Source organism: Mirounga angustirostris, unplaced genomic scaffold (genome assembly GCF_029215605.1).
Source record: "Mirounga angustirostris isolate CCGP_5_RB_7025 unplaced genomic scaffold, mMirAng1.0.hap1 SCAF_6, whole genome shotgun sequence".
Taxonomy (NCBI): Eukaryota; Metazoa; Chordata; class Mammalia; order Carnivora; family Phocidae; genus Mirounga; species Mirounga angustirostris.
Genome location: NW_026991714.1, coordinates 128,437,538 through 128,462,754, shown reverse-complemented (window position 1 = coordinate 128,462,754; position 25,217 = coordinate 128,437,538). Strand labels below are relative to the sequence as shown.

At 48.0% G+C, this 25,217-nt stretch overlaps 2 protein-coding genes across 4 annotated transcripts in view; one reads left to right on the top strand and one right to left on the bottom strand.

The window, feature by feature from the left end:
- Positions 1-6,091: 6,091 nt before the first annotated feature.
- Positions 6,092-9,297, bottom strand: HPS6 (HPS6 biogenesis of lysosomal organelles complex 2 subunit 3). The gene has a single exon (XM_045878675.3). It carries the CDS (start codon positions 9,131-9,133, stop codon positions 6,722-6,724), a length of 2,412 nt encoding a protein of 803 aa, XP_045734631.1. The 5' UTR covers positions 9,134-9,297; the 3' UTR covers positions 6,092-6,721.
- A 4,786-nt stretch (positions 9,298-14,083) lies between these two features.
- The window catches only part of ARMH3 (armadillo like helical domain containing 3), a 181,025-nt gene continuing 169,891 nt past the window's right edge, over positions 14,084-25,217 (top strand). For 2 of the 3 annotated variants that reach the window (XM_064595201.1, XM_045878674.3), the window contains exon 1: positions 14,084-14,229. The gene's annotated coding sequence lies outside the window, so the exon portion shown is untranslated. Of the gene's footprint in view, positions 14,230-14,396; positions 14,699-25,217 lie in introns of those variants that run through there. The other variant, XM_064595200.1, reaches the window with a different exon arrangement.

The following is a 25,217-nucleotide window of genomic DNA, read 5'->3' as shown; positions in this document are numbered from 1 at the left end:
AAAGACCTAGGCCCAGTCTGCTTCTCCAGAACCTTCAGCTGAGGGAGGCCTAGGATGAGGTAGACCATCCTCATTCTCGGAGAAGCCCCCCGCCCCTCCCCGTTCCCCAGCTCATCACAGATCTTTCCCTTTTCCTTTATTTCCCAGATAATGGAAACCTCTGGAGACCAGACGTAGCTAACTCACTGGCTCTGCACTTTGGCTATAATTCTGGTGAGAGGCTCCAAGGGACCCCCTCTCTGCCCCTTCCTCTGTCCCCCACCATTCCCACCCGAGAGCCTCTTGGGCTCCCCAGAGTAAGTGCATTTCCCTGCCTCTCTCAGGCCCCTCGCCCCATTCCCATCTGTTGGTCTCTTGGTCCTATTCCATCCTCTTATTCATCTTTCTTTCCTGACTCTCCTCATCTTTTTTCTTGCTCTGATGAAGAGACCTTTGGAGCAAGGCCCAGGCAGGCATTCCCTCTGGCAATTAGAGGGGAAACTGCTCCAAGACTTCTACCTGCAACTGGTGAGTGACCCTGACCACTCACTCCTGACCTCATGACCTGATTCAGCCTCCTTCCCCATCTGAATTTTTGTTAGCAACAGAAATGGGGACCCATTGGGTAATAATGGAAGCACAGTTTACAATGCACACTATTAGCCTTGAAACTGTGATTTTCTTTTTTAAGATTTTATTTATTTATTTGTCAGAGAGAGAGAGCACAAGCAGGGGGAGCGGCAGGCAGAGGGAGAAGCAGGCTCCCTGCTGAGCAAAGAGCCGGATGCAGGACTCAATCCCAGGGCCCTGGGATGATGGCCTAAGCCGAAGGCAGCTGCTTAACTGACTGAGCCACTCAGGTGTCCCATGAAATTGTGATTCCTTTTTTTTTTTTTTTTTAATATTTTGTTTATTTATTTGACAGAGAGAGAGAGACACAGCGAGAGAGGGAACACAAGCAGGGGGAGTGGGAGAGGGAGAAGCAGGCCCCCTGCTGAGCAGGGAACCTCATGCTGGGTATTGATCTCAGGACCCTGAGATCAAAACCTGAGCCGAAGGCAGTCGCCTAACTGACTAAGCCACCCAGGTGCCCCTGAAATTGTGTGTTTGTTTTTTTTTTTAGATTTTATTTATTTGACAGAGAGAGACACAGCGAGAGAGGGAACATAAGCAGGGGGAGTGGGAGAGGGAGAAGCAGGCCTCCCGCCGAGCAGGCAGCCCTATGCGGGGCTCGATCCCAGGATCCTGAGATCAGGACCTGAGCTGAAGGCAGACACTTAACGACTGAGCCACCCAGGCGCCCCGAAATTGTGATTCTTGAAAAAGTTTTTATTTAGGGAGATTTACCTCCATTTCACATTTTGTGCATAAACTGAGACTTTATTGTGTATGTGTGTGTTTAAGATTAATTATTTATTTTAGAGAGAGAGTGCATGAGCAGGGGGGAGGGGCAGAGAGAGAGAGAGAGAGAGGGAGAGAGAAGCAGACTCCCCGCTGAGCTTGGAGCCCTATGGGCCAATGTGGGCTCAACACGGGACTCGGGGCTCTATCTCATGACCCTGAGATCATGACCTGAGCCAAAATCAAGAGTCAGACGCCTAACTGACTGAGCCACCCAGGCTCCCCAGAGACTTTATTGATTTTGAATCCTGACATCTTATTCCTATATTTCAAATTCATATAAAATATGACCTTACTGTGCCTTCCCAGGAATCTCTGCTGTGCCTTCAACTTCCTCCCCAGTTGGATCAAATTATCCAGGTCAGGCGGCAGAGTTCCAACCCTAGAGACAAAGCATGCTGGCAGCTCAGGACCTCTTTCTTCTGGGAGATACTGTCCGACACAAGTCCAAGGTCCTTTCCCCTTCCATGATTTTGCTCCCTGAATTCTACCCTGACCTCCTCCTCCTTAATGTACCACCTCCAGAGGCTTCCTCAGTCCTTAGTCAATAAATGGGCAAGGATGTGCATGTTTGAAGATAACGGGTTGAGATGGCCATGATAAGAGTAACCACCAGGGGGAGCCTGTGCCTAAGAAGACCCTGAGTGGGGGCCTTAGGGAGCCACTCAAGGTTTTCCTTCTCTTTTTTCCAGAGCAGTAAAAATGCCAGGCATTCCAGTTTGAGGTGGCTCCCTATGGAGCTGGGGGTCTAGAGCTGCCCCTTCTCACTTTCTGATTCCCTCTCTTTCCCTGACCACGCAGAGAAAGTGTGAACTAAATTCTGGTACATCTGAACAATGTGGAATACTTCTTAAGGACATGGTCCCTGATAGCCATATTCAATGTGGGGATTAATTCTCAGTTTTTCTACCTCACCCCACAACCCCCACTAGTCCCTGCCACCCATCCCTCCCTGAAAAACCTCACTGACCCAGGCTTTCCCACCTCTCTTCCTCTCTTGGTTTAGAGATCAGGGCACCCTGTGTAGTACAGTAATGTCCATGCTTACAGCTTCACCACAAATCGAAAGATGGCCCTGACTCAGCGACTCTCCCTACCCCCCTGCCCCATGGCCCGAGGTAGTTTGGTTCTTTCTTCAGATCCAGCTGACCTATTCCCATCAATTTCAGGTCTAGATCAATCAAACAGTGAGTCCGGACTATGGGAAGAAGGGAAGAAGGTCAGCGAATCCCTAAAGACTAGAACATAATCCCTTCACACCCTAGGCCATAGGGACCAGTCAGTTCCTGCATCTATAATAAAACCTACTATGCCCCTGGTACTGTGATACACGCTGAGGATACAAAAGCACAAATAACCATGGTCTCTGCCCTTCAGGAACTTCTCGGCGAATCAGGGAGACAAATAACTAGGCAATCACAAGATAGTTTGATAAATACTTTTTTAGAAGTATGTACCAAGAACTGTGGGAGAACAGGAGAAGGTGCAACTAAATCTATTGGGGGTGAGTAGGGGTCTTAGGAGAGGGGGTGACATTTGGAGTGTATGCTGAAGGGCTTAGGCTGGGCAGAGAAGAGAGTGAAAAGCTTGCTAAGCACAAGGCACAGAGTGAGGGGGAAATCTAGTGAGTTCAGGGAACCAGAAGTATTTCAAAGTATAATATATTCTTCGGAGGGTGGAAGGGGGAAATGAGTGGAGAGAAGACTGGAAAGAGAAGCAGGGCCATTCGTGAAGAAAGAGATGTGTTTGGCCTTTACCATGTGGGTTGAGCTTGATTTGATTTGCTTGTTACAATACTCTGGATAATCAAGGTTAGGTTTGAGGAGACAGGGACACCAACTTGGAACCCACTGTTAATAGTCTCAATGGCAGGTGGCTAGGGCCAGGCCTAGGGGTAGGCCAGTGTATGGGAGGAAAGCTGGAGTAGTTTGGATGATGGCACAACCTAGCCACCAGGTCCAATTTCCTATAGGTCACATGGAGAGGGAGGGGTGGGGCTCTGGTCTCTGGCTTTTGCAGGCTGGGAAAGACGAGTGTTGCTGTAGTCATGTGGTCCACCATTGGGTGGCATGGAACTTGTGATCAGTGTTCAAACAGCAGATCCCCTGGTGAGGGCGGGGAAGTATGAGGCTGGGGCTGGGAATATGGGTAAGCAGTGGGGAGATGAAAAAGGGAGGATTGGGGCACCTGGGTGGCTCAGTCGTTAAGCATCTGCCTTAGGCTTGGGTCATGATCTTGGGGTCCTGGGATCGAGCCCCGCATCGGGCTCCCGGCTCCGCGGGAAGCCTGCTTCTCCCACTCTCACTCCCCCTGCTTGTGTTCCCTCTCTCACTGTGTCTCTCTCTGTCAAAGAAATAAATAAAATCTAAAAAAAAAAAAAAGAAAGAAAAAGGGAGGATTGGGCCCCAAGGCCATATAGGCAGATAGAGGAACCTTAGGCTTTACTTTCTTTCCTTTGCCCAGACTGCATTCTCATCTTGCCTGCCTTTAGCTTCATCTTCAAGCTTCTTAGAGGCTACTGCCGAGTGAACAGCAGAGAGCTCCAAATGTGAGGGATTCCTGTGGAAATGCTCCTACCCACTGTCCTAGGGTCCTCTCCCTCACCTACCCAGGGACCTCAGGCCCTCCTACCTCCCCCTGTCCAGGGGCCATGGACCTGGGACCTTGTCCACTGCTCAAAACCTTCAGCCCTAGATCTCTCCTCTTTACCTAGACACTCAAGATCAAAGACCTCCAGTTCTTAGATCTCTCATTTCCCTAGGTCCCAACATCCTGTCCAGGGACCCTCTCTACCTCTGGCCCTAGAACATTCCCTACCAACCAAAGACCTCAGACTTCGGATCTCCACTCACCTATTCAGAGTCCTTTGACTCAGGAAGACCACACTAGGTCATCTCTCTGATGGCCTCACACACTCCACCAGAACCCAGTCACATGATGATATCTGCATCCCTAAGCTGTTTTCCAAAGTCCTGACACATGGTTTGGGATCACTTGTATCTCCTACATTGGAGGTGGGGCCTAAGCAAGGACAACAGCAAATCAGTGCCCAGTCTGTAAGAGCAGGTGAAAGTTCCCATCTAAGCCCACTTGTTCCCCTAAGAGCTGCCAGGCTGGGTGGTTCCCCACTAGTGGGTGCCCCTAAGGAACTTCCTTGAGCCATACAACTCCAAAAACAAAAAGACAAAACAAAAAAAAAAACTGGTTCCCTTCTTCTGTCCATGCCCCCAGGGGCCCACTGAGTACAATTTCTTCTCCTCTGAGCACGGACAGAGACCCAAGCCAAATCTTAGGCTGAGAAGAAACAACCATGATTCAGCAGGATTATGAACAGGAAGCAGATTCCTGCTTTTGTCCATTTCCAGCTTCTCTCTGAGGAGCCAGAATGAATGGGCCCAGCCTCAAAACCTAGAAGAGGAGGAAGAGCCCCTCCCAAACCAGAAGGGGCCGAGGTGGAGGCTGAGGGATGACCAGGCCCTAGTTCTGGGCCTCTGGAAGGAGCAGTAGCTTAAGGGCCAGTAGCTTGACTCCTGGTGTTGGTAGACAACCTGGCTTGAGGGTTAGGATGAAGGCCATCCAAGTTCTTGGATGAGGCCAAGGTCCCATCCCTAGGCTTTAATGAGGCTGAGGAGCCATCTCAGGACTTGGCCATGCAGACGAGCCACCCCAGGACCTCCATGAAGCTGAGGAATAACACCAGCCCTGGACAAGCCTGAGGAGCTGCTGCCCCCCTTTCCCAGAGAGACTGGAGAACTGTCCCTAGTTCCATGTGAGCCTAAGAGCCACTTTAAGCCCAGGATGAGGCTGAGCAGATTCTAAGCTGTAGGTCCCAGCTGAGGACAAAGCTGAATAGCAGTCCTTATGTTGGTCCCAAGCCTTGGACAAGGATGGCTGGGGGCCCAGGATGATGGTGAGTCGCAGCACCCAGGGCCCTACCCTAAACCCAGAACGAGGTTGAGGGGTCACCTGAATAAAAGTGGGCATGGAAGCCCTCTTTAGAGGTAATCCTGCAACTAAATCCAGGTAACAGACATCCGTGCTGGAGATCTACTTTTATGTGTCTGCTTAGGGAGGAGTCAGCACAACGTGGGCCCTCCAGGCAACCCTGCCTCACTGCCTCTTGTTACTAAGCCAATGGGCTCTTGCAGGTAGCTCTCCTGTCTGTGGCAGATCTTCCCCCCACCAGGGGCTGCTCCAGGAATCCCGGGGAGACAGGCACAGGCCCAGAGCCCATCACAATTCTGCCTTGGTTTCAGAAGTCTTGGGGGAAGAAAGCGTGCAGCTCTGCAGACCCCTCTCCTCACAACAGGCAGCAGAGCTAGCGTTAAACCGGGCGTGAGGGGTGCATTCCAGCCCCATCAGGGAGCAGCTACTGGATTCAACTGCTCCCTCCATTACCCACGACCCTCTGGGACCCTCAGTTGTTCAAAAACACACAACCTGTGTATTTCTGAAATGTTTCCCAACACCAACAACTAATTCTCTATGGACACCAATTGGGTGTCTTACATGTCAATTCAATTCTGACAGAACTCACAGTAGTTAGCACAGAACTCACAGCTTAAGGGCTCAGTCCCACAAAACTGACCCCACTTCAAATGCCGGTTGCAAGTCACTGTACTTCTGACCAACTGGCTATCAATTGGGAATTCCCATGCTATAAATTGGTCTGACAATTTGCTAGAATGGCTCACAGAATTTGGGGAAACACTTTAATTGCATTTACGAGTTTATTACAAAGGATACAACTCAGGAATAGCCAGATGGAGGAGATACATAGGGCAAGGCATAGGTTGAGGGGCGGTTGAGGGGCGGGGGGGCAGGCGGGCGCTGTGTGGGCAGCTCCCATGCCCTCTCTGGGCAGGACCCTCCCAGAACCTTAATGTGCTTACCAAATTTCCTCATTCAGGAGTTTCTATAGAGTTCACTCTCTAGCCCCACTCCCCTCCCAGGATGTTGGGGATGGGGCTGAAAGTTCCAATACTCTCATTTGGTTTTTCAGGTGACCAGTCCCATCCTTAGGGTGGGGGTCCCCACCTTAAGTTACCTTATTACCATAAATGCAGATGTGATCTAAAGAGGCTCCTTATGAATAACAAAAGACACTCCTATCACTCAGGAAATTCCAAGGGTTTTAGGAGCTCTGTGCCAGCACAATAACCTGAGGACAAAGACCAAATATATTTATTGTATCACAATATTTACCATATATATATATATATATATATATATATTTCAAATTGCTTCAGAAGAGAGAAAAGCATTGCACGTATAGGTCCCACCCTGGTTCTCCGCCAACTCCTAGGCACCTTCCCTGATGGCTGTGTCCTAGAAATGATTTTCAGCCTGTGTCAGTCACACAGAGGCCCTGTCCAGATGGCGCCCAGGCCTCCAAGCCTGGGTGGTCTGATGCCTGGAGGGTAGTCACAGGTCCCCGAGGTGGGGTGGGGGGTGGAGTGCCTGGGTCCCATAGGATGTCCTCATACAGGCTTAGAACTGGGCCCGAGGGCCGTCCTTGAGCCCCAGTCTGCTCCAGCAGGGCTCGGAGCAAGCCCACAGTGAGAGGGGGCTCTGTTCCAGGCTCAGGGAATGGGGTGGGGGGCGCCAACTCATCTGGGAGGTGTGTCCTTAGCAGAAGCAGGAGCTCAGCTGGAGCTAGGTCTGGTGGGCACAGGCGGCAAAGGAGAGGGAGGTAAGCATCAAGCCGACGATGCCGGGCAAATTCGGCCAACAGCAGCTTGAAGATCTCACTTCGAAGCAGGCGGCTGGAAGGGCCGAGGCCCAGGCCTGCCTCTAGAGCCCGCTCCCACTGCTCCTTCTGGACCAGCTGCCCCACAGCTTGGAGCACAGCTTTGGGCCGCCCACTGCCCAAGAGCAGCTCCAGCTCCAGTGCCTCGGACCTGGTCCCCTCGTCCCCTAGGACTGCCAGGGCTCGACGGTACAGGGGCAACCCCGGGCCCCCTGCACCCCAGCCAGGCCCACCCTGCTGCTGCGCCAGCTCCACAAAGGGCGGCAGCCATCGCGGCTCCAGCCGGCAGAGGCACTGGCACAGAAGTTCAAAGGGGGGCAGTATCCCATTGGGGGGTTCCTTTCCAGCTGAACTGCCTCCTAGTACCTTCTTCCACACATCAGGGGGAGCATGGGACCTCAGCCGGCCATTCCCGTCTGGCTGGAGCTGCAGGGCCCTGAGGACGGCACCCCAGGCTGCTGTAGGAAGGGCCTGGAAAACGGTGTTGAGCTGGGCCAGCTGGTCTCCCACCAATTCGGTCCTCAGCAGGCGTGCCACTTCGTGCTCTGCCAGCTCAGTCCAGCCAGCCTCCTCCTCATCCCCAGCCACCACGTGGGCTTTGAGCTGATCTAAGGCCCGGTAATCTCGAAGCTCAGCCCTCAGTGTGGTCAACAGTGCAGACGGGGACACATGTCCCTGGAGAATGGAGGCCAGGGCCTGAGGTGCCCGGAATGTGCTGTTGTGTCTCAGTTCCTCTGGGGTGAGCTGGGCACCCCGCAGACTCCGTCGCTGGTAGTACTCGCAGGCCTCCTCAAACACCAGGTCTTCGGCTGAAGGCACCTCAAGACCCTGTGGTGGGGCTTCCCAGCCTACTCGAAACAGACCCAAGGCTGAAAGCAAACGAAGACCCCCTCGGGTCTCCAGCCCTTCCTCATCCTCCATGCCAGGGGCTGGGGGTGCCAGTAAATGTACTCGGTCTGTACTTAGGACCTTTCTCTCCAGCAGCTGCCCGCTGCCCATATCCAGCAGTTCCAACGTGGAGCCCAGCACACAAGCCAGAGTCCCATGAAATGTTCCCAGCGCAGCAGAGCCTGCCAGGCCTACAGGTGCCTCCTGCAGTGTGCCCACGGCCCGCATACCACCATGGGACTGCACCAGGCTCACAGCGCCCCTGAAGTCAAGCAATAACAGGCCCTGGGCAGTTGGGGCCCAGGTATGTACAGTCAAGGGTTTCATGGGGCACAGCAGCCCAGGAAGGCCTCGGAGCAGTGTCCGGAAGTCCCATGTGTCCCCTCGTCCGGGATTCAGGCTCTTACTGTGGGAGAGGCCAAGACATGGGGCAGCCACCATCACCTTGCCCTTGCTTGGGCTCCAGATTAGCAGAATGTGACTCACGCCAGGCCAGGTAGTGGCAGTGGGCACCAGGAAGAGGTCCTTGCGAGAGGCCAACAGCCCGAAAGGGGGGCAGTGGCGCAGCAGGATGTGTGTGGGGCCCAGGTTGGTGCCGGCCTCCCCGCTGGGCTCCAGGGTTCGGACGCACACGTAGTGGCTGAAAGCAGCAGGCGGCCCCAGCCAGCCCTCAGCACCATCCTGACGCTCCTCGCACCACACAAGCCGGCCTCGGTGCGCCGCCACGGCCACCACGCGGGCTCCACCGCCCGGACACAGCTCGGTGCTCCGCAGCAGCTGCCAGCCAGGCCCCACTCCCGCGCCCCACACCTCGGTTAGGCCACTCTCCCAGACCAGGAGCAGCGCCGGTCGCGCCGGCCACGGCAGGAAGAAGGCATCTAGCGGTGGGGGGTGGCCAGCCGGCCAGGCACGCTCCAGCTCCGCGCCGGGGCCCCGCACCGCGACCAGCAGCTGCGGGCTCGGCGCCCCCGGGGGTCGCAGGAGCAGCAGGTGGCGGCCGTCTGGGCTGCAGCGGACTCTTACGGCTGGGTCCCCGGCCAGCAACTCCCGGAGCCGGGCCACGCCGCTAAAGTGGCTGAGGTCCGAAAGCAGGCGCAGAGTCCCCATACGCTTCATAGTTCGCCCGCGCAGGAGCAAGCCCGGGCCTGGCCGCCCCGTGGGGCGAGGCTCGGCGCTTGGTCCGGGTTCCCGAGGGGCAGACGGAGCCGGGCCAAGACTTCCGGCCCCCGTCGGTGAGGTGAGCCGAAGCCAGGCCCGAGAGTCGGCTCCGCCCCGCCCGCCAGGCGAGCTCAGGGCTCCGCCCCGTTCACGCCCCGCCGGCGCGACCCCGCCCGCCAGGGGAGGAGCCACGGGAGCCTGGCCCGGGAGGAGCCTCCCGAGCACCGAAGGGTCTCAGCGCCTCCTTCCTTGCTAGGACCACCCACGCTCCTTGAGTCGGGTTGTAGGCCCAACGCCCCAAGTCCCAGGAAGCGCAGAGCCTTACTCAGGAATCTCTCAGGCTGAGCCGTGAACTGAAAGTGTCACACTCCCCAGGCTTTCCTTCCCTCCAAGCCTCTCTCTTTCACCCCAACTCCTTCAATTCAGTTAGTCATGAAATTTTTATTGAGCACCTACTAAGTGCCCGGCTGAGTAGAGAGGCCTAAACAAAACAGAAAACTTCAACCTTATGAAATTGACTATCTAGTGGAAAAAATAACAGTTAATACCTCTGTGGCATTTACTGTGTAAACCCTCCTAACCCCCTCCCCCCCAACAAGCCCCTCACACAGATATGGAAAATGAAGCACAGAGAGATTAAGTGAATTGACCAAGATCATACAGCTATTCAGTGAGTAGAGGTAGAGGGGAGATTTCAATCACAAGTAATCTGAGTCCAGATTCCTTGCACCATACCACTTTACTATATCAACAATTCATCACCAAAACTAAGAATTTGCTAGGAAACAAAATTAAAACATAGTTTAGAGGCACTGAGTGTGTGTAATTTCTCTAGCAATACCTGCAAATTGATATGCAGAAGTCCTTCCTACCGGACTGCCTTCTCAAGGGTATTCTTTCTCCCTCCAAATCAAATTCCTCTTCATGAACCCTGCTTCTCCCTCCTTCCCTCAAAAACTTCAGTGAGAATTTGCATCCATTTCTGTTTCATCAGCCTCATTCTGTTCTCTTGCTCTCAGCATAGAAACACTCTCCAGGGGCACCTGGGTGGCTCAGTCGTTGGGCGCCTGCCTTCGGCTGGGGTCGTGATCCCGGGGTCCTGGGATCGAGCCCCCCATAGAGCCCCCCACCGAGCCCCGAATCAGGCTCCCTGCTTGGTGGGAGGCCTGCTTCTCCCTCTCCCACTCCCCCTGCTTGTGTTCCCTCTCTCACTGTGTCTCTCTCTGTCAAATAAATAAATAAAATCTTAAAAAAAAAAAAAAGAAAGAAAGAAACACTTTCCAGTCTGTCCAGTCTTAGAAGTCACTCTTTCATCCTTATCTCTCCTCCACCTCTACCACTCTGGCTTCGTCTCCTCTTCCCTTTAATCAAGTTTCTTGCAAAGATCCTCTAGCATTTGCTACCTCCACTTTCTCTCCTTCTGTTTATTCCTCAAACCACTACTTACCTGAGATAGATCTTCCTGAGATCTTCAAGGATATTTTTATTTCCTTTTCTCTCTGAGAAGTTTGACAACCTCCTTTTTGAAAGTCCTTTCTGTGATTTCCATGGCATCTTTCTCCTGTCGTTTTCCTCTTTTTTTAGATAGTATTTGGTTCATCAATAAATGTTGGTTTTTATTTATTTATTATTTAAAGATTTTATTTATTTATTCGACAGAGAGATATAGCGAGAGCAGGAACACAAGCAGGGCAGGTGGGAGAGGGAGAAGAAGCAGGCCTCCCGCCGAGCAGGGAGCCTGATTCGGGGCTCGATCCCAGGACCCTGGGATCATGACCTGAGCCAAAGGCAGATGCCCAACGACTGAGCCACCCAGGCGCCCCAAATGTTGGTTTTTAAATTCTATTATGGGCCCTTTTCTCTTTCTTTCTTCCTTTTTAAAAAAAGATTTATTTATTTATTTTAGAGAGAGAGAGTAGGAGCGGGAGGGGCAGAGGGAGAAGGAGAGAGAATCCCAAGCACACTCCATGATGATCTCGGAGGCTGATGTGGGGCTTGATGCGGGGCTCTATCCCATGACTGTGAGATCACGACCATGAGATCATGATCTGAGCCAAAATCAAGAGTTGGATGCTCAACTGACTACGCCATCTTTGCATCTTTTGACCAAGAGTCAAAGCCCTTGGAGGCTGCTCCTAGTGGCCAAGCCCAGGTCACATGAACTCATTTACCTTGGTTGCTCAGGGCCTAGTTTTCCACCAAGACTACCCAAAGGAAGAGGTCCCCAGAATAGGAGAGGAAGGGTTCAGGGCTGGCTAACCAAACCAATATGACATAGGCCTTTTATTATCCTAATTTTTCAGGTAGGAAACTAAGGTTTATTTATTTATTTAAGTTTATTTATTTTTAGTAATCTTTACACCCAATGTGGGGCTTGAACTCATGACCCAAGATTAAGAGTCACATGTTCTTCCGGCTGAGCCACCCAGGTACCCTGAAATTAAGGTTTAAAGAGCTCAAGTAATTGTCCAAAGTCATACAGCAAGTAGGTGGCAGTCAGGATTTATTCCCACGGTGTTCCAGAGGTCGTGCTTTTACCTATTCAGTGTATGGTCTTCTAAACTTGACTCCTGTCTGAATCTGTATTTAATTAACTTCCTGGACATAATCATGGACAGTGTATTATGTTGCTTCACCCTTATACCCTCTCCTCTAAGACTTGACTCCATCTTCACCTTCCCCCAGGAAGCCTCCAGAGACTGACATGGTATTTTCCTTTCTCTGAATTTTCAGAGTATTTACAACTTGAGCCTTCCTAAGCCTGACCTTGATAACTCACTGTCTGATATTTAAAACAGTTAATTGTATATCTACCTATTTATCTACCTACCACTTTGTTATAACATAATCTCAGCATTGTATTAATAATTATTATTTTTACTACTCCCAGAATTGGGTATTCAGTAGGTGCTCAACAAACATTTGTTAAAAGGAAATCAGGTATGAGGGGTGCCTGTGTGGCTCATTTGGTTAAGCATCTGCCTTTGGCTCAGGTCATGATCTCAGGGTCCTGGGATGGAGCCCCAGGTCAGGCTCCCTGTTCAGTGGGGAGTCTGCTTCTCCCTCTCCCTCTGCCCCTCCTCCCCGCTTGTACTCTCTCTCTCTCTCAAATAAATAAATAAATAAAAAGAATCTTAAAAAAAAAAGGAAATCAGGTATGGAAAGGGGTTTGTTCAGCTGGACAGGAGATTTCTTTCTTTTTTTTTTTTAAGATTATTTATTTATTTGAGAGAGAGAATGAGATAGAGAGAGAGAGCATGAGCAGGGGGAGGGTCAGAGGGAGAAGCAGACTCCCTGCTGAGCAGGGAGCCTGATGCAGGACTCGATCCTGGGACTCCAGGATCATGACCTGAGCTGAAGGCAGTCGTTTAACCAACTGAGCCACCCAGGCGCCCCTGGACAGGAGATTTCTAACTGGTGTTCAGGAACTATTGAGGTTTACCTCAAGATACTGTCCTTTTTCCCCTTCTCACCCTTTCTAATATTCTATTAAGATACACCTTTTTTTTTTTTTTTTTACCACTAATCTCATCTTACATTACTGTGTAAATAGACAAGAAAAAAGTAAAAATCTTCAAAAAAAGAACCTGAGCTTCTAGGTCTTTAAGATCACTTTCCTGAAAGATTTGTGTTCAAATTCTTCACCTCTTACTAACTCTGGAGTATTAGGCAAGCTATCTAATCACACCTTTTTCTCACCTGTGAAGTATTCATTTCATAAAGTCATTATAAGGATTGAATGACTTGGGGTTCCTGGCTGGCTCAGTTGGTGGAGCATGTGACTCTTGATCTCTGGGTTGTAGGTTCAAGTCTCACATTGGGTGTAGAGATTACCTTTTTTTTTTTTTTTTTTAAAGATTTTATTTGTCAGAGAGCGCGCAAGAGCACGAGCAGGGGGGAGCGACAGGCAGAGGGAGAAGCCGGCTCCCAGCTGAGCAAGGACCTCGGTGTGGGACTCGATCCCAGGACCCTGGGATCATGACCCGAGCCAAAGGCAGACACCTAACCGACTGAGCCACCCTGGCACCCTGGGTGTAGAGATTACTTAAAAATAAAATTTTTAAAAAGGGCTGAATGACTTTATTCATTCATATACACATGCGGGTGTGTGGACCCTGCGCCCTCACACACACACACACATATGCCCAGCCTATCTTTTTTAATCTTCCATTTCGCACAGAGAAAACAAACTCAGGGAAGTTACCTGCCCCGTTAACACATGGGGCTTTACACATAGTAGGCACACAGTACATATTTGTTGAATGGATCTGTTTCCTATTTTTCATTTACAAAGTTGCAATAAACATCCGGGAACATACACTTTCTTTCTTTCTTTTTTTAAAGATTTTATTTATTTATTCATGAGAGACAGAGAGAGAGAGGCAGAGGGAGAAGCAGGCTCCCAAGGAGCAGAGAGCCCGATGCGGGACTCGATCCCAGGACCCTGGGATCATGACCTGAGCCGAAGGCAGACGCCCAACCACCTGAGCCACCCAGGCGCCCCATCTTTTTTTCTTTTTTAAGTAGGCTCACCACCCAGCGTGGAGCCCAAAGCGGGGCCTGAACTCAGGACACTGAGATCCAGACCTGAGCTGAGGCCAAGAGTCCCAGCTTAACTCACGGAGCCACCCAGGTGCCCCATGGAACATATACATTTTTATTCCTATTACTGGAATTGCCAAGTTCAGAGTCTGCTGTATTTAAAAAGTGTATATGTATAATTCGCCTGTATTTTAAAAAACAATTGCAACTTGCCTCTAGCCGACCCTCAATAGAGAGTTCTTTTGCTAAAGTCTTTCTCGCGGTGCATTTCGGGAGTTGTAGTCCCTGTGATGCTTGCTGGGAACCGTGGTCTGAGCCGGCTTCAGGAAACGGGCGTGAACGTATCTATCACGCAGCGGGCTTTAGGACCCGGCGGGGCACCGTGGGACGGGGGAAGGGTCGGGGGAGGTCGGGAGCGCGTCCGTGAGCTCGGAGGAGCGGCGGCGTCGGTGGCATCGGGAGCGAGCGGGCCCGGAAGCGGCGCGAGTGGTGGAGGAGGAGCCCGGGGCTCGGTAAGCGGCACCCGCGCGGGCCGGTCCCCGAACCTGGCCAACCCCTGCAGCTCCAGCCGGACTAGGCCTTGGCCCCGAGGCGGCTCTAGGGGCGGGGCCTACGCTCGCCTGGGGGACGATGGTGGTGACGGGGGGAGAGGGAGGGAGGACAGCTGCTGAGGCGGGCTGAGTCTGCGTGCGGCTGGGAGGCAGGGCCCGGGCGGTGGAGCGGAGCGAGAAGCGTTTTGCTTTTGCAGAGGCTGGTCCGTCCGACCTTCCGGTGCCTTTCGCGGCCTTCCCACTCCCCGCTGGGCCCTCTGGGCGGCCGAGATGCTGACCTTTGACCCCAGCATGGGGCTGATCCCGACGCCTCAAGCAGCCTCCAGAACCTCTCCCCCTCAGGTTGTCGCCGCCCCCGGGAGGCCTTCCGCCCAGTCCAGCCTGGCCCTGGGATGAGGGCTTTGGGCAGGACCTCTGAGAAGGGTTAGAGGTAGGCCCGTCTCTTGAAGTCTTCATTTGTCCTTGGAAGGGCCCTCAACCTACCCCTCTTTTCAGTCTCTGACCGATGGGCTTCAGCCCACCCTATACACAGAATGAGTGAAGCTGCCGTGTTTTCTTGGGGTTACTTGGAGCGAGCCTGGGAAACGAACCTGTTCCCAGACAGGTGTGGGGAAGAAATAGGAGAAAAAGCTGGTTCCCTGGGGAAGGAGAGCTAGCAGAGGCCGAGGAGTGCTGCCTCTGGAGACTGGGGAAGTAGGAACTTGGGCCAGACTCGAAAAATGTTTCTGGATCATCGGACCCTCCCCAGTTCTTTCTCTCCAGAAGTTTTGAGTTAGTGAGAACGGTTTCTTTGCTGTTGTCAGCTCTCAGTGACTTTGTAAACCAGGGCAGCTATGGTTTGTGCCCCTGTCCTTAGCACAAGTTAATTGAAATTATTTTGGGTGTTTCTTTGGCTGGGTCTGTGTGCAGAGTACTTCCTATGTGAAAGCTTTTGGGATAGGAAATCAGTCTAGAGAAAGGTGGATCCTTCTTGTTAGGATTGTAAAGGGGGAATTTCCATTCTTTCCAACATTTGTATAATATAATTTAAAAAAAACCTTGAAAAAACATTTATGAAAGTTGGAATCTCACATAGAGTTAAGTTCAAAAATCCACAAAATTTGGGGAAAAACAGCCAAATCACAAACTGGTCCAGGATATATGAGGGTTAACTGTTTACTTAACACATTTATTGAGTATGTACTATGTAACTGGCACTGGGGTTAGAAATAGTATCTTTCCTCAGGGACATCAGAGAAATGTATTCATATGAAAATTGTAGGGGCGCCTGGGTGGTTCAGTAGGTTAAGTGTCTGCCTTCGGCTCAGGTCATGATCTCTGGGTCCTGGGATCGAGCCCCGCATCGGGCTCCCTGCTCAGCGGGGAAGCCCGCTTCTCCCTCTCCCACTCCCCCTGCTTGTGTTCCCTCTCTCGCTGTCTCTCTGTCAAATAAATAAATAAAATCTTTAAAAAAAAAAAAAGGAAAGAAAATTGTAGTGCTGTGTGTTACATATCCATATAAAGGAATTTATACAGTGTGAAGGGAATACTGCCATGTGTGGAAGACTCGGATATTTTTGCAGGGAAGAGAGGTTGAGTTGGGTTTTGAAGGATGAGTAGGAGCTTGTACAAATAAGGCAAGGCATTCCAGTTGAGCAAAGCATGCACAAAGGGATGGTGAAAGTGTGAAGAGAAAAAATAACATGATGTTTAAGTGTCAAAAATTTGTCCCAAACAGGATGTGTGGTGGGGAAGTTGCCAGGAGATAAGACTGAAAAGAGAGTAGGGAGCCATTGGAGTTTTTTATGTTAGGGAGTGACAGAAGTGTGGATTAAAGTAATGAGAAATGAAGTAGTGAGACTAATTAGAGTTGTTGCAATTGACCGAGAGACTGAATGAAGTGTGGCAGTGGGAATGAAGAGGGGAATGAATTTTAGAGGTATTTCTGAGATAGATGCAACATGACTTAGTGACTAGGAAGAGAGAGAGTAGGCTAAGGTTTCTAATTTGAGAGATTGGGTGAATGGGAATTTCATTGACCAGGATATGGATTAGAAAAAGAGCAGATTTTTTTAAGGGCTGGGGTGACTATGGAAAGAGTATAAGGGAGATAGTCTGGTATGCTGAGATCCAGTTGCTTGTGAGGTGTGCACATGGAGATGTTAGTAGGCAGCTGGAAGTAAGGAGGCCTGGTGAGCTTAATATCTTGGCAATAGCTCTGAGTAAGTGAGGGCAAATATGAAAAAAATCCTGGGAAAAATGTTTATTTTGTTTGTTTATAAGGAAGAATCAGAATATGTACTTCTTCCATTTAACAATGAGCTTCTCAAGGCAGGGACCATAACTTTGTAATTTTGGAACCCCTTTTTGTCTTACACTATGGCTGTGCTATTATAAAGTATGATAAATGTTAGTTATTAAGCCAGTAGGAAATCCATTTACTTTGTAAGGTTGCAGTTACCTTTTGGGCTTTCTTTAAGAAGATTATGGGAGTCTGTCTTAGAGTTTTCATTTTATACTTAGGTGGTATTCATGAGGCTTGTATGGTTCAACAGGAAAGGAAATGAAGAAGCTATGAGTGACGTGCTGCTTGAGGAAGTTCAGGGCTTGAACAGGAGATAGACAGTATTAATTTACAGGAGGCTCCTGCTCATTGAGAAGAGGATCTTAAAATGAGTTCTCATTTTGGGAGATGTCAGAAAAATGTGATTTTCAATTACAGTTGCCTGAAATCCTGTCAATTTGGAGTTGGTTCCTCCTTCAAGTGCATTCCGTCTTGTATAAAATAATTTGAAAGGGAAGCTGAGGTAGTCATGTTTATTTAAGCCTCTTCAGCTGTATTATTAGTGCAAGTAGGCAGACTCTGTAGAGTCTCTTGGGACTGGCTTGAGTTCTCTTCTGTGAAGCTACTTCATCTCTAGTAGATGCAGACAATGGCTGATACCTAGAGTAAGGATTGGGAAATTTCTGGTTTTGCCACTTACTGCTTAGTCTTGGGAAAGTCCCTGAATTATTTCCACTTTCAAGTATAGGCTAAACACCCACTCTGAGATGAGCCCTGTCCGAGGACATGCAAGATGAGGATGCTGCCCCATAGTGGCTCATGTACCTACTAAATCATACTGGTTCTGTCCTAGTAGTTAGAAAATAGGGATGGTGCTTGTCAGACAGTGTCCTGAGTTGACTGACTTTCTTGGATAAAGTGGGAATGTTGATATTATGGATATTAGTTTGGAGTTTCCACAGAACTTTAACTGAATCTGGATTTTGAGTATTCTGTTAGTCAACACCTGATTTTTTGCACTAATGGGATATTCTGATAGGGAGAGGGGCTACCAGAGAGAAAGATTTAGTGGCTCTTTTACTTTGGGCAAAGTGAAATCCTCATTGTAAAATTATGGTAATAGTACCTACTTTGTCTGACTGTTGTAAGGATTAAATACAGTATATTTAAAGCACTGGAACAGTGCCAAGTAGGGGGTTGCCTGGGTGGCTCAATTAGTTGGGCGACTGCCTTCGGCTCAGGTCATGATCCTGGAGTCCCGGGATCGAGTCCCGCATCGGGCTCCCTGCTTGGCGGGGAGTCTGCTTCTCCCTCTGACCCTCCCCCCTCTCATGCTCTCTCTCTCATTCTCTCTCTCTCAAATAAATCTTAAAAAAAAAGAACAGTGCCAAGTATATAGTGAGTATTCAGTAGTGTTATTTATTATATATCACTTCGATTGGGAGTCTGTGCTTGGAGGAATGAGTGATGAATTCCATCTCCAGAACTTAAGAAAAGAAAAGAGATAGCATAAGGGGATGGTGGCCTATCCATAAAAGGAATTCAAAGAGGTGGCTTCATGAGTGCAGGCCTCATTCTGTTCTCATTTCAGAGATATGAGAGACGGGGAGTACCTAGCTCTAAAAATCCATGAAAATGGAAAGACGTTATATGCTTGTTTTAGAGCCAGTGTGTGGGGTGGAATTGGGGGAACCTGTGTCCCATGCTATGCGAGAGGCTGTGTCAAGGAATCATGTCAAACAGTAGGATGTGAATCCAGCGAGTAAACTAAATCCTTGGGCCTTCAGAAAGGAAGAGCCATGTTAGGAACTAGTTTGAGAAGTTAAGGGTTAGGGTTTGGAAGTAGAAATACCCTGCCTTCTCTTAAATGCTTATAGTGCTAGTATTTACCTCCAGGGAGTGTATATGCCTTGCAGAAGGGAGCAGGTAACTTCTGCCTAAGGATTAGACAGACAGACAGACACACACACACCCTTGTGTCTAGAGGAGAACACACACACACCCTTGCGTCTAGAGGAGACACACACACACACACACACACACACACACACACACACACACCCCCCCCCCCCCTTGCGTCTAGAGGAGCCAAGGCAGGAGACTATATTTCTGGCTTTAGAAACATACTGCTTCCTCCTTTGTATTGGGTGAATGGCCAGTGACTCACCCACAACTTCTGGGCAGATAGGATTTTCATCGTCCTTACCTAGCATTGGGGAATACTATAGTCAGTGTGTCTTGGAGTGATCTTTCACAGATGGGCAAACTGGGGCTAAGATCCTAAGGGAAGGGATGCCATTGGTGAGTTAATATGGGGAGAATGAGCTGGGAGTAGATGAGGGTTGTTCAGTGTCTTTTCTAGAGGTGACAAGTTTTATTCATCCTCTCAAAATTGTCTTATGTCCAGATGCTCCTTTCAAAGCATTTGATGAGTTTGAGGCTTTAATCAGTACTTCTCAAACTTTAGTGAGCATCAGAATGACGTGGGGCAGGGTTTTGCAATCTCAGTGCTATTGACATACTGGGCCAGATAATTCTTTGTTGTGGGAACTGCCCAGTGCATTGTAGGATGTTTAGCAGCATCCCTGGCCTCTACCTAGTAGATGCCGTAGATTCTCCTTTCCCAGTTGTGACAGCCAAAAATGTCTCTGTTCATTGATGTTCCCTGGATGGCAAAATTACCACAGTTGAGAACCACTGACCTGGGGTGCTCATTAAAAATCTAGACCCTTGGGCGCCTGGGTGGCTCAGTTGGTTAAGCGACTGCCTTCGGCTCAGGTCATGATCCTGGAGTCCCTGGATCGAGTCCCGCATCGGGCTCCCTGCTCGGCAGGGAGCCTGCTTCTCCCTCTGACCCTCCCCCCTCTCATGTGCTCTCTGTCTCTCTCATTCTGTCTCAAATAAATAAATAAAATCTTTAAAAAAAAAAAAAATCTAGACCCTTAGTGTCAACTACCCTAAAAAAAAATTAAAAAAAAAAACAAAACAAATCTAGACTCCCTAGTCCTTATCTTGAAAAGTCTGTTTCAGTAGTGGGGAAAGGGGGCTTAGGGATCTGTATTTTCAGGAGGCACCTCAGGAGATTCTGCAACAATTGATCGCAGCTCTGTGATGGGAAAGCATAATCTTTCCTAAGCTCAGGGCTGTACAGATTTATACGTGACTTATTCTCTATTTCATCTTTCTGTCTTACTGTATCTTTCCATTCGTTACCAAATTTTGGTGGAGAATTATCCTCAGAGCACTGGCTAACCTCAATTAAAATATTATCAATTAAATCTTGTAGTGGATATCAGTGTGTTTCAGCTGTTTTTTTTTTCTCTTCACTTACCATATTGGAAACATCTATCAACTTTACTAGACAGATTCCAGTGTTTTCTTCTTTTTTTAAAGATTTTATTTATTTATTTCACAGAGAGAGAGCAAGAGCAGGAACACAAGCAGGGGGAGTGGGAGAGGGAGAAGCAGGCTCCCTGCAGAGCGGGGAGCCTGATGTGGGACTTGATCCCAGGACCCTGGGATCATGACCTGAGCCGAAGGCAGACACTTAACGACTGAGCCACCCAGGCACCCCTCCAGTGTTTTCTTCTAAGTTTTCTACCATTCCATTCATTTGTATATCACTTTACCATTATCAATATTTATATACATATGCATGTTTCAGACATGCATGTGTATCTTTTACTATTTACGGTGGCACCTCTATCCACTGGCAAACTAGTGTTAAAACTCAAGATACCTGGACACCCCAAAGTTTGTTCATCAAGGTCAATGAACCTGGAACCTGGTTGCAGTTTCTCTGCAGAGCCTCAGCTTTGTTTATATGTAGGTTACACAATTTCTGCCCACTGCTCTGCCTTTTTTTTTTTTTTTTAAGATTTTATTTATTTATTTGACAGAGAGAGACACAGCGAAAGAGGGAACACAAGCAGGGGGAGTGGGAGAGGGAGAAGCAGGCTTCCTGCAGAGCAGAGAGCCCGATGCGGGGCTCGATCCCAGGACCCTGAGATCATGACCTGAGCCGAAGGCAGATGCTTAACGACTGAGCCACTCAGGCGCCCCCCACTGCTCTGCCTTTTGAGAGACAGTGTAGCATAGTAGTTAAGAAGAGGGACTCTAGGGGCACCTGGGTGGCTCAGTCGGTTAAGCATTAGACTCTTTAAGATTTTATTTATTTAAGACAGAGAGAGTGAGAGAGACACAGAGCACGAGAGGGGTGAGGGGCAGAGGGAGAAGCAGACTCCCTGCTGAGCAGAGAGCCCCATGTGGGGATCAGTCCTGGGATTCTGGGATCATGACCTGAGCTGAAGGCAGATGCTTAATCGACTGAGCCACACAGGTGCCCCAGTGTTCGACTCTTGATTTCAGCTGAGGTCATGATCTCGGGGTTGTGAGATCTAGCTCCGTGTCTGGCTGAGTGAGGAGCTTGCTTGGGATTCTCTCTTCTCCCTCTGCCCCTTCTCACTCAAGCGCTCTCTCTCTCTCTAACAATAAACAAACAAACAAATAATAAACTTCTTCAAAAAAAGAACAGGGACTCTAACATGTGGCCATCTGGGTTTGAGTCCCTACTCTCACAATGGTAATTTTTTTAAAAACCACTTTATGCTTTAGTTTTCTTTTCTTTTTATGCTTTAGTTTTCTTATTGTAAAGTTCCTGGATCATAGGTCTGTGAGGATAAAACCAATTAATGTATATGAAATGCTTAGAACAGTGCCTGGTGCATAGTAAGTGCTAAGCAAGTGTTAATTCTTTCTTTCTCAAAGATTTTATTTATTTATTTATTTAAGAGAGAGGGAGAGTGCACTTGTATGCAAGTGGGGGGCGGGGCAGAGGGAGAGGCATAAGCCGACTCCACACTCAGCACTGAGCATGAGCACGAGCGCACCTGGGGCTTGATCCCACAACGCTGGGATCATGACCTGAGCCTAAATGGAGAGCCACCCAGGTGCTCCTAATTGTTACTTTTGATTGGTGTCCTGAGGGTACAAGTCAGGATCCCTACTAGCCTCTGTTCTAGTATTCTGCATGGGTGCTGTTAATTTTCATATATGTATGAATGCACTGGCTTTTTTTTTTAGATTGAGGAATAGCTTACGTAATGTAAAATGTACAACTTGATGAATTTTTTTTAAACATGTACACATTTGTGTTACCTCCACTCCAATCAAGATAGAGCATGTTTTCAGCATCTAAGAAGTCTTCCTTGTGCTCCTTCTCATTCATATCCCCACCAGAGTAACTACTATTCCGACCTCTGTCACCATAGATTAATTTTGCTGTTTTTGAACTTCATGTAATTGGACTCATTTATTTGTACTTTTTTCTTTCAGAGGTTTTTATTCAACATCTGTGAAATTTATCAATGTTTCAGTAATTTGTTCTTTTAAATTTCTGTGTTAAAAAACTCATTCTGGGTAGTACTTTATCACATGAATATGTTATAATCTTCCTACTCTGCTGATGGACATTTGAATTCTCTTTATGTAAGAAAAAAACTCACACAAACATGAAATGCCCACTTCAAAACACTTTATAATGACATTTCAAAAAGGGAATGTTTATACTATAATCTAGGCACTCTGGCATTTCCGTTTCTTGAACATGCCAAGTATGTTCAAATCTTGGCGCCTTTGCATTTGCTGTTCCCTCTATCTGAAACACTTTTCCTGAGACTTTCACATGGCTGTTTCCTTTCTGTTATCCTTTTTTTTTAATTATTATTATTTTTTAAAGATTTTATTTTATTTATTTGACAGAGAGAGAGACAGCTAGAGAGGGAACACAAGCAGGGGGAGTGGGAGAGGGAGAAGCAGGCTCCTGGCCGAGCAGGGAGCCCGATGCGGGGCTCGATCCCAGGACCCTGGGATCATGACCTGAGCCGAAGGCAGACGCTCAACGACTGAGCCACCCAGGCGCCCCCCCTTTTTTTTTTTTAAAGATTTTATTTATTTTTTAGAGAGCGAGCGAGAGAGAAACAGCATGAGAGGGGAGAGGGTCAGAGGGAGAAGCAGGCTCCCCGCTGAGCCGGGAGCCCGATGTGGGACTCGATCCCAGGACCCTGGGATCATGACCTGAGCCGAAGGCAGACGCTTAACCATCTGAGCCACCCAGGCGCCCGTCTCCTTTCTGTTATTCTGATCTGCCCACATATCACTTGTCATAGAGGCCTACTTTAACCTCCCAGTCTAATGTAGTCTTCAGGGTACTTATTGCTGTCTCAACAGGTTTGTTGTCTTTCCCCCCTCTGGAATGAAAACTGTTTTCTTGTCTGTCTTGTTCACTGCTGTATCCCTAGTGCTTAGCACCTATAAGATGCTCAGTAAGTACCTGTGGAGTGAATGAATGTCTGACCTGTGCATTCTTTCTTTCTAGATGATGGGCATATTTGTTTTTATTCTCTTTCTTTCTTTCTTTCTTTCTTTCTTTCTTTCTTTCTTTCTTTCTTTCTTTCTTTCTTTCTTCTTCTTTCTCCTTCTTTTTCTTTTCTTATGTACTGGGTGAAATGTTTTAGGATGTTTACCTCAGCATCTACCTCTAGTGTTTTGGTTGGAGCCTCCCTCAACAGTGAAGAAAGGGTGATACTTGCTAACAGTCCATTACCAGTATGAACCTAGAGCCATAGGCCATTAAATTTGTAGCCTACAGAGAGTTATTCCATGGCTTTTTTATTCCCTGGTTTATTGAGATATAATTGATATATTATGGAGATTATAATTGATATATAACATTGGCATATCACTTTAAGGTATACAGTGTGATGATTTGATACACATGAAATGATTACCATGCTAAGGTTAGTTAACACATTCATCATCACCTCACATAAGCATATTCATGTTGTTGCAAATGGCAGGATTTCCTTCTTTTTTGTGGCTGAATAATATTCCATTATATGTGTGTACCACATTTTCTTTATCCATTCATTCATTGATAGACACCTACGTTGTTGCCAAATCTTGGCTATTGTGAATAATGCTGCAGTGAACATCGGGCTGCAGATATCTCTTCAAGACAGTGATTTCGTTTCCTTTGGATATATACACAGAAGTGGGACTGCTGGATCATATCATAGTTTTATTTTTAATATTTTGAGGAACCTCTATACTGTTTTCTGTAGTGGCTGTACCAATTTACATTCCCAGCAGTGCACAGAGGTTCCCTTTTCTGCATATCCTTGCCACTGCTTCTTTTTACAGATTGGCAGATTGAAGCCCAGGGAAGGAAAGAAAACTAAAGGTTATAGTATGAGTGTATAAGAATTGGGATTAAAGCCCAAGATGTTTTGTTTTTAGATTTTTTCCAGTTTTATTGAAAAATAATTGACATACATCAGTGTATAAGGTGCATAGCGTGATGGTTTTATTTACATATATTGTGAATTAATTACTTCAATAGTTTTTTTTCCCAAAGATTTTATTTATTTATTTGACAGAGAGAGACACAGAGGGAACACAAGCAGGGGGAGTGGGATAGGGAGAAGCAGGCTTCCCGCCGAGCAGGGAGCCCGATGTGAGGCTTGATCCCGGTATCCCGGGATCATGACCTGAGCCCAAGGCAGACGCTTAATGACTGAGCCATCCAGGTGCCCCCTCAAGAGGTTTTGTTAACATCCATCATCTCATAAAGATACAATATTAAGACTTTTGATAGATTAACTATTAACTCTTTGGAAATTAGAGTGAATTTCTATTAAATTAATTGTCTGATACTAGAGTTGGCATGTATTGTGTTGTGTTCAGGAAGACAATAAGTGAATAGCTAAATATAACTAGCATTTCTTGCATAGTAGACATTGGAAGAGTTTGGCTTTAGGTTTTAAAATCTTGGGGCACCTGGGTGGCTCAGTCGGTTAAGCGTCTACCTTTGGCTCAGGTCATGGTCCCAGGGTCCTGGGATTGAACCCCACAGTGGGCTCCCTGCTCAGTCTGCTGCTCCCTCTCCCTCTGTGCACTGCCCCCTCACCCCCGCTTGTGCTCTTTCTCTCTCTTAAATAAATGAAATCTTTAAAAAAATAAAAATAAAATCTTGATATTTGGTTGTTTTATCCTGAAGGGATGTGATGTGCACTTAAGATGTTTGTGGCTGGATTGCCTAAAGATATTCTTAAAAAGTTGTATGACTTGAGTCTTTCAGAGAGAAGTTGTGCTGCGGGTCATGGGACCAGCAGTCCCTGAGGTTTAGGAATAAAAGACTTCATTGATTTACCATGGGGTTGGGGGGATTTGAAACCATTCCTAAGTTTGATGGTAGGTGAAATTAGTATTGATATGTTGCCTGATTCTCTTTTATACTTTGCCTGTCATATCTTATTTCTGAGAAACTGTGTTAAAGTCTAAGATGACATTTCTGTGGGATTACTGTGGCTTTGCTGTATTTGCTTCTTCGCCAGCAGGATTTAAAATCCCGGATCAACAGAGGTCATAGTGTAGTCAGAGAATGCTTCTTTCCCTTTCTCATGGTATCACAGCATTTTCTTTGTACTTTTACTGTTTCTCATGATTTGCCTTGTGCTGTGGGGTTATTATGCATCTGTCTCTGCCAATAGATCGTGAGCTTCTAGAGGATCGGGTCTGTCGTTTCCTCTTTGTAACCCCATAGTGCCTAAACTAGTGCTTTACAATATTTAGGTGTTTCTTATGTACTTGTGGTATTTCAGTGATGCTGAGAGGATCATTCAGTGAT

Coding starts and splice junctions, on each gene's coding strand:
- HPS6 (XM_045878675.3), bottom strand. CDS start 9,133: ATGAAGCGTATGGGGACTCTGCGCCTGCTTTCGGACCTCAGCCACTTT.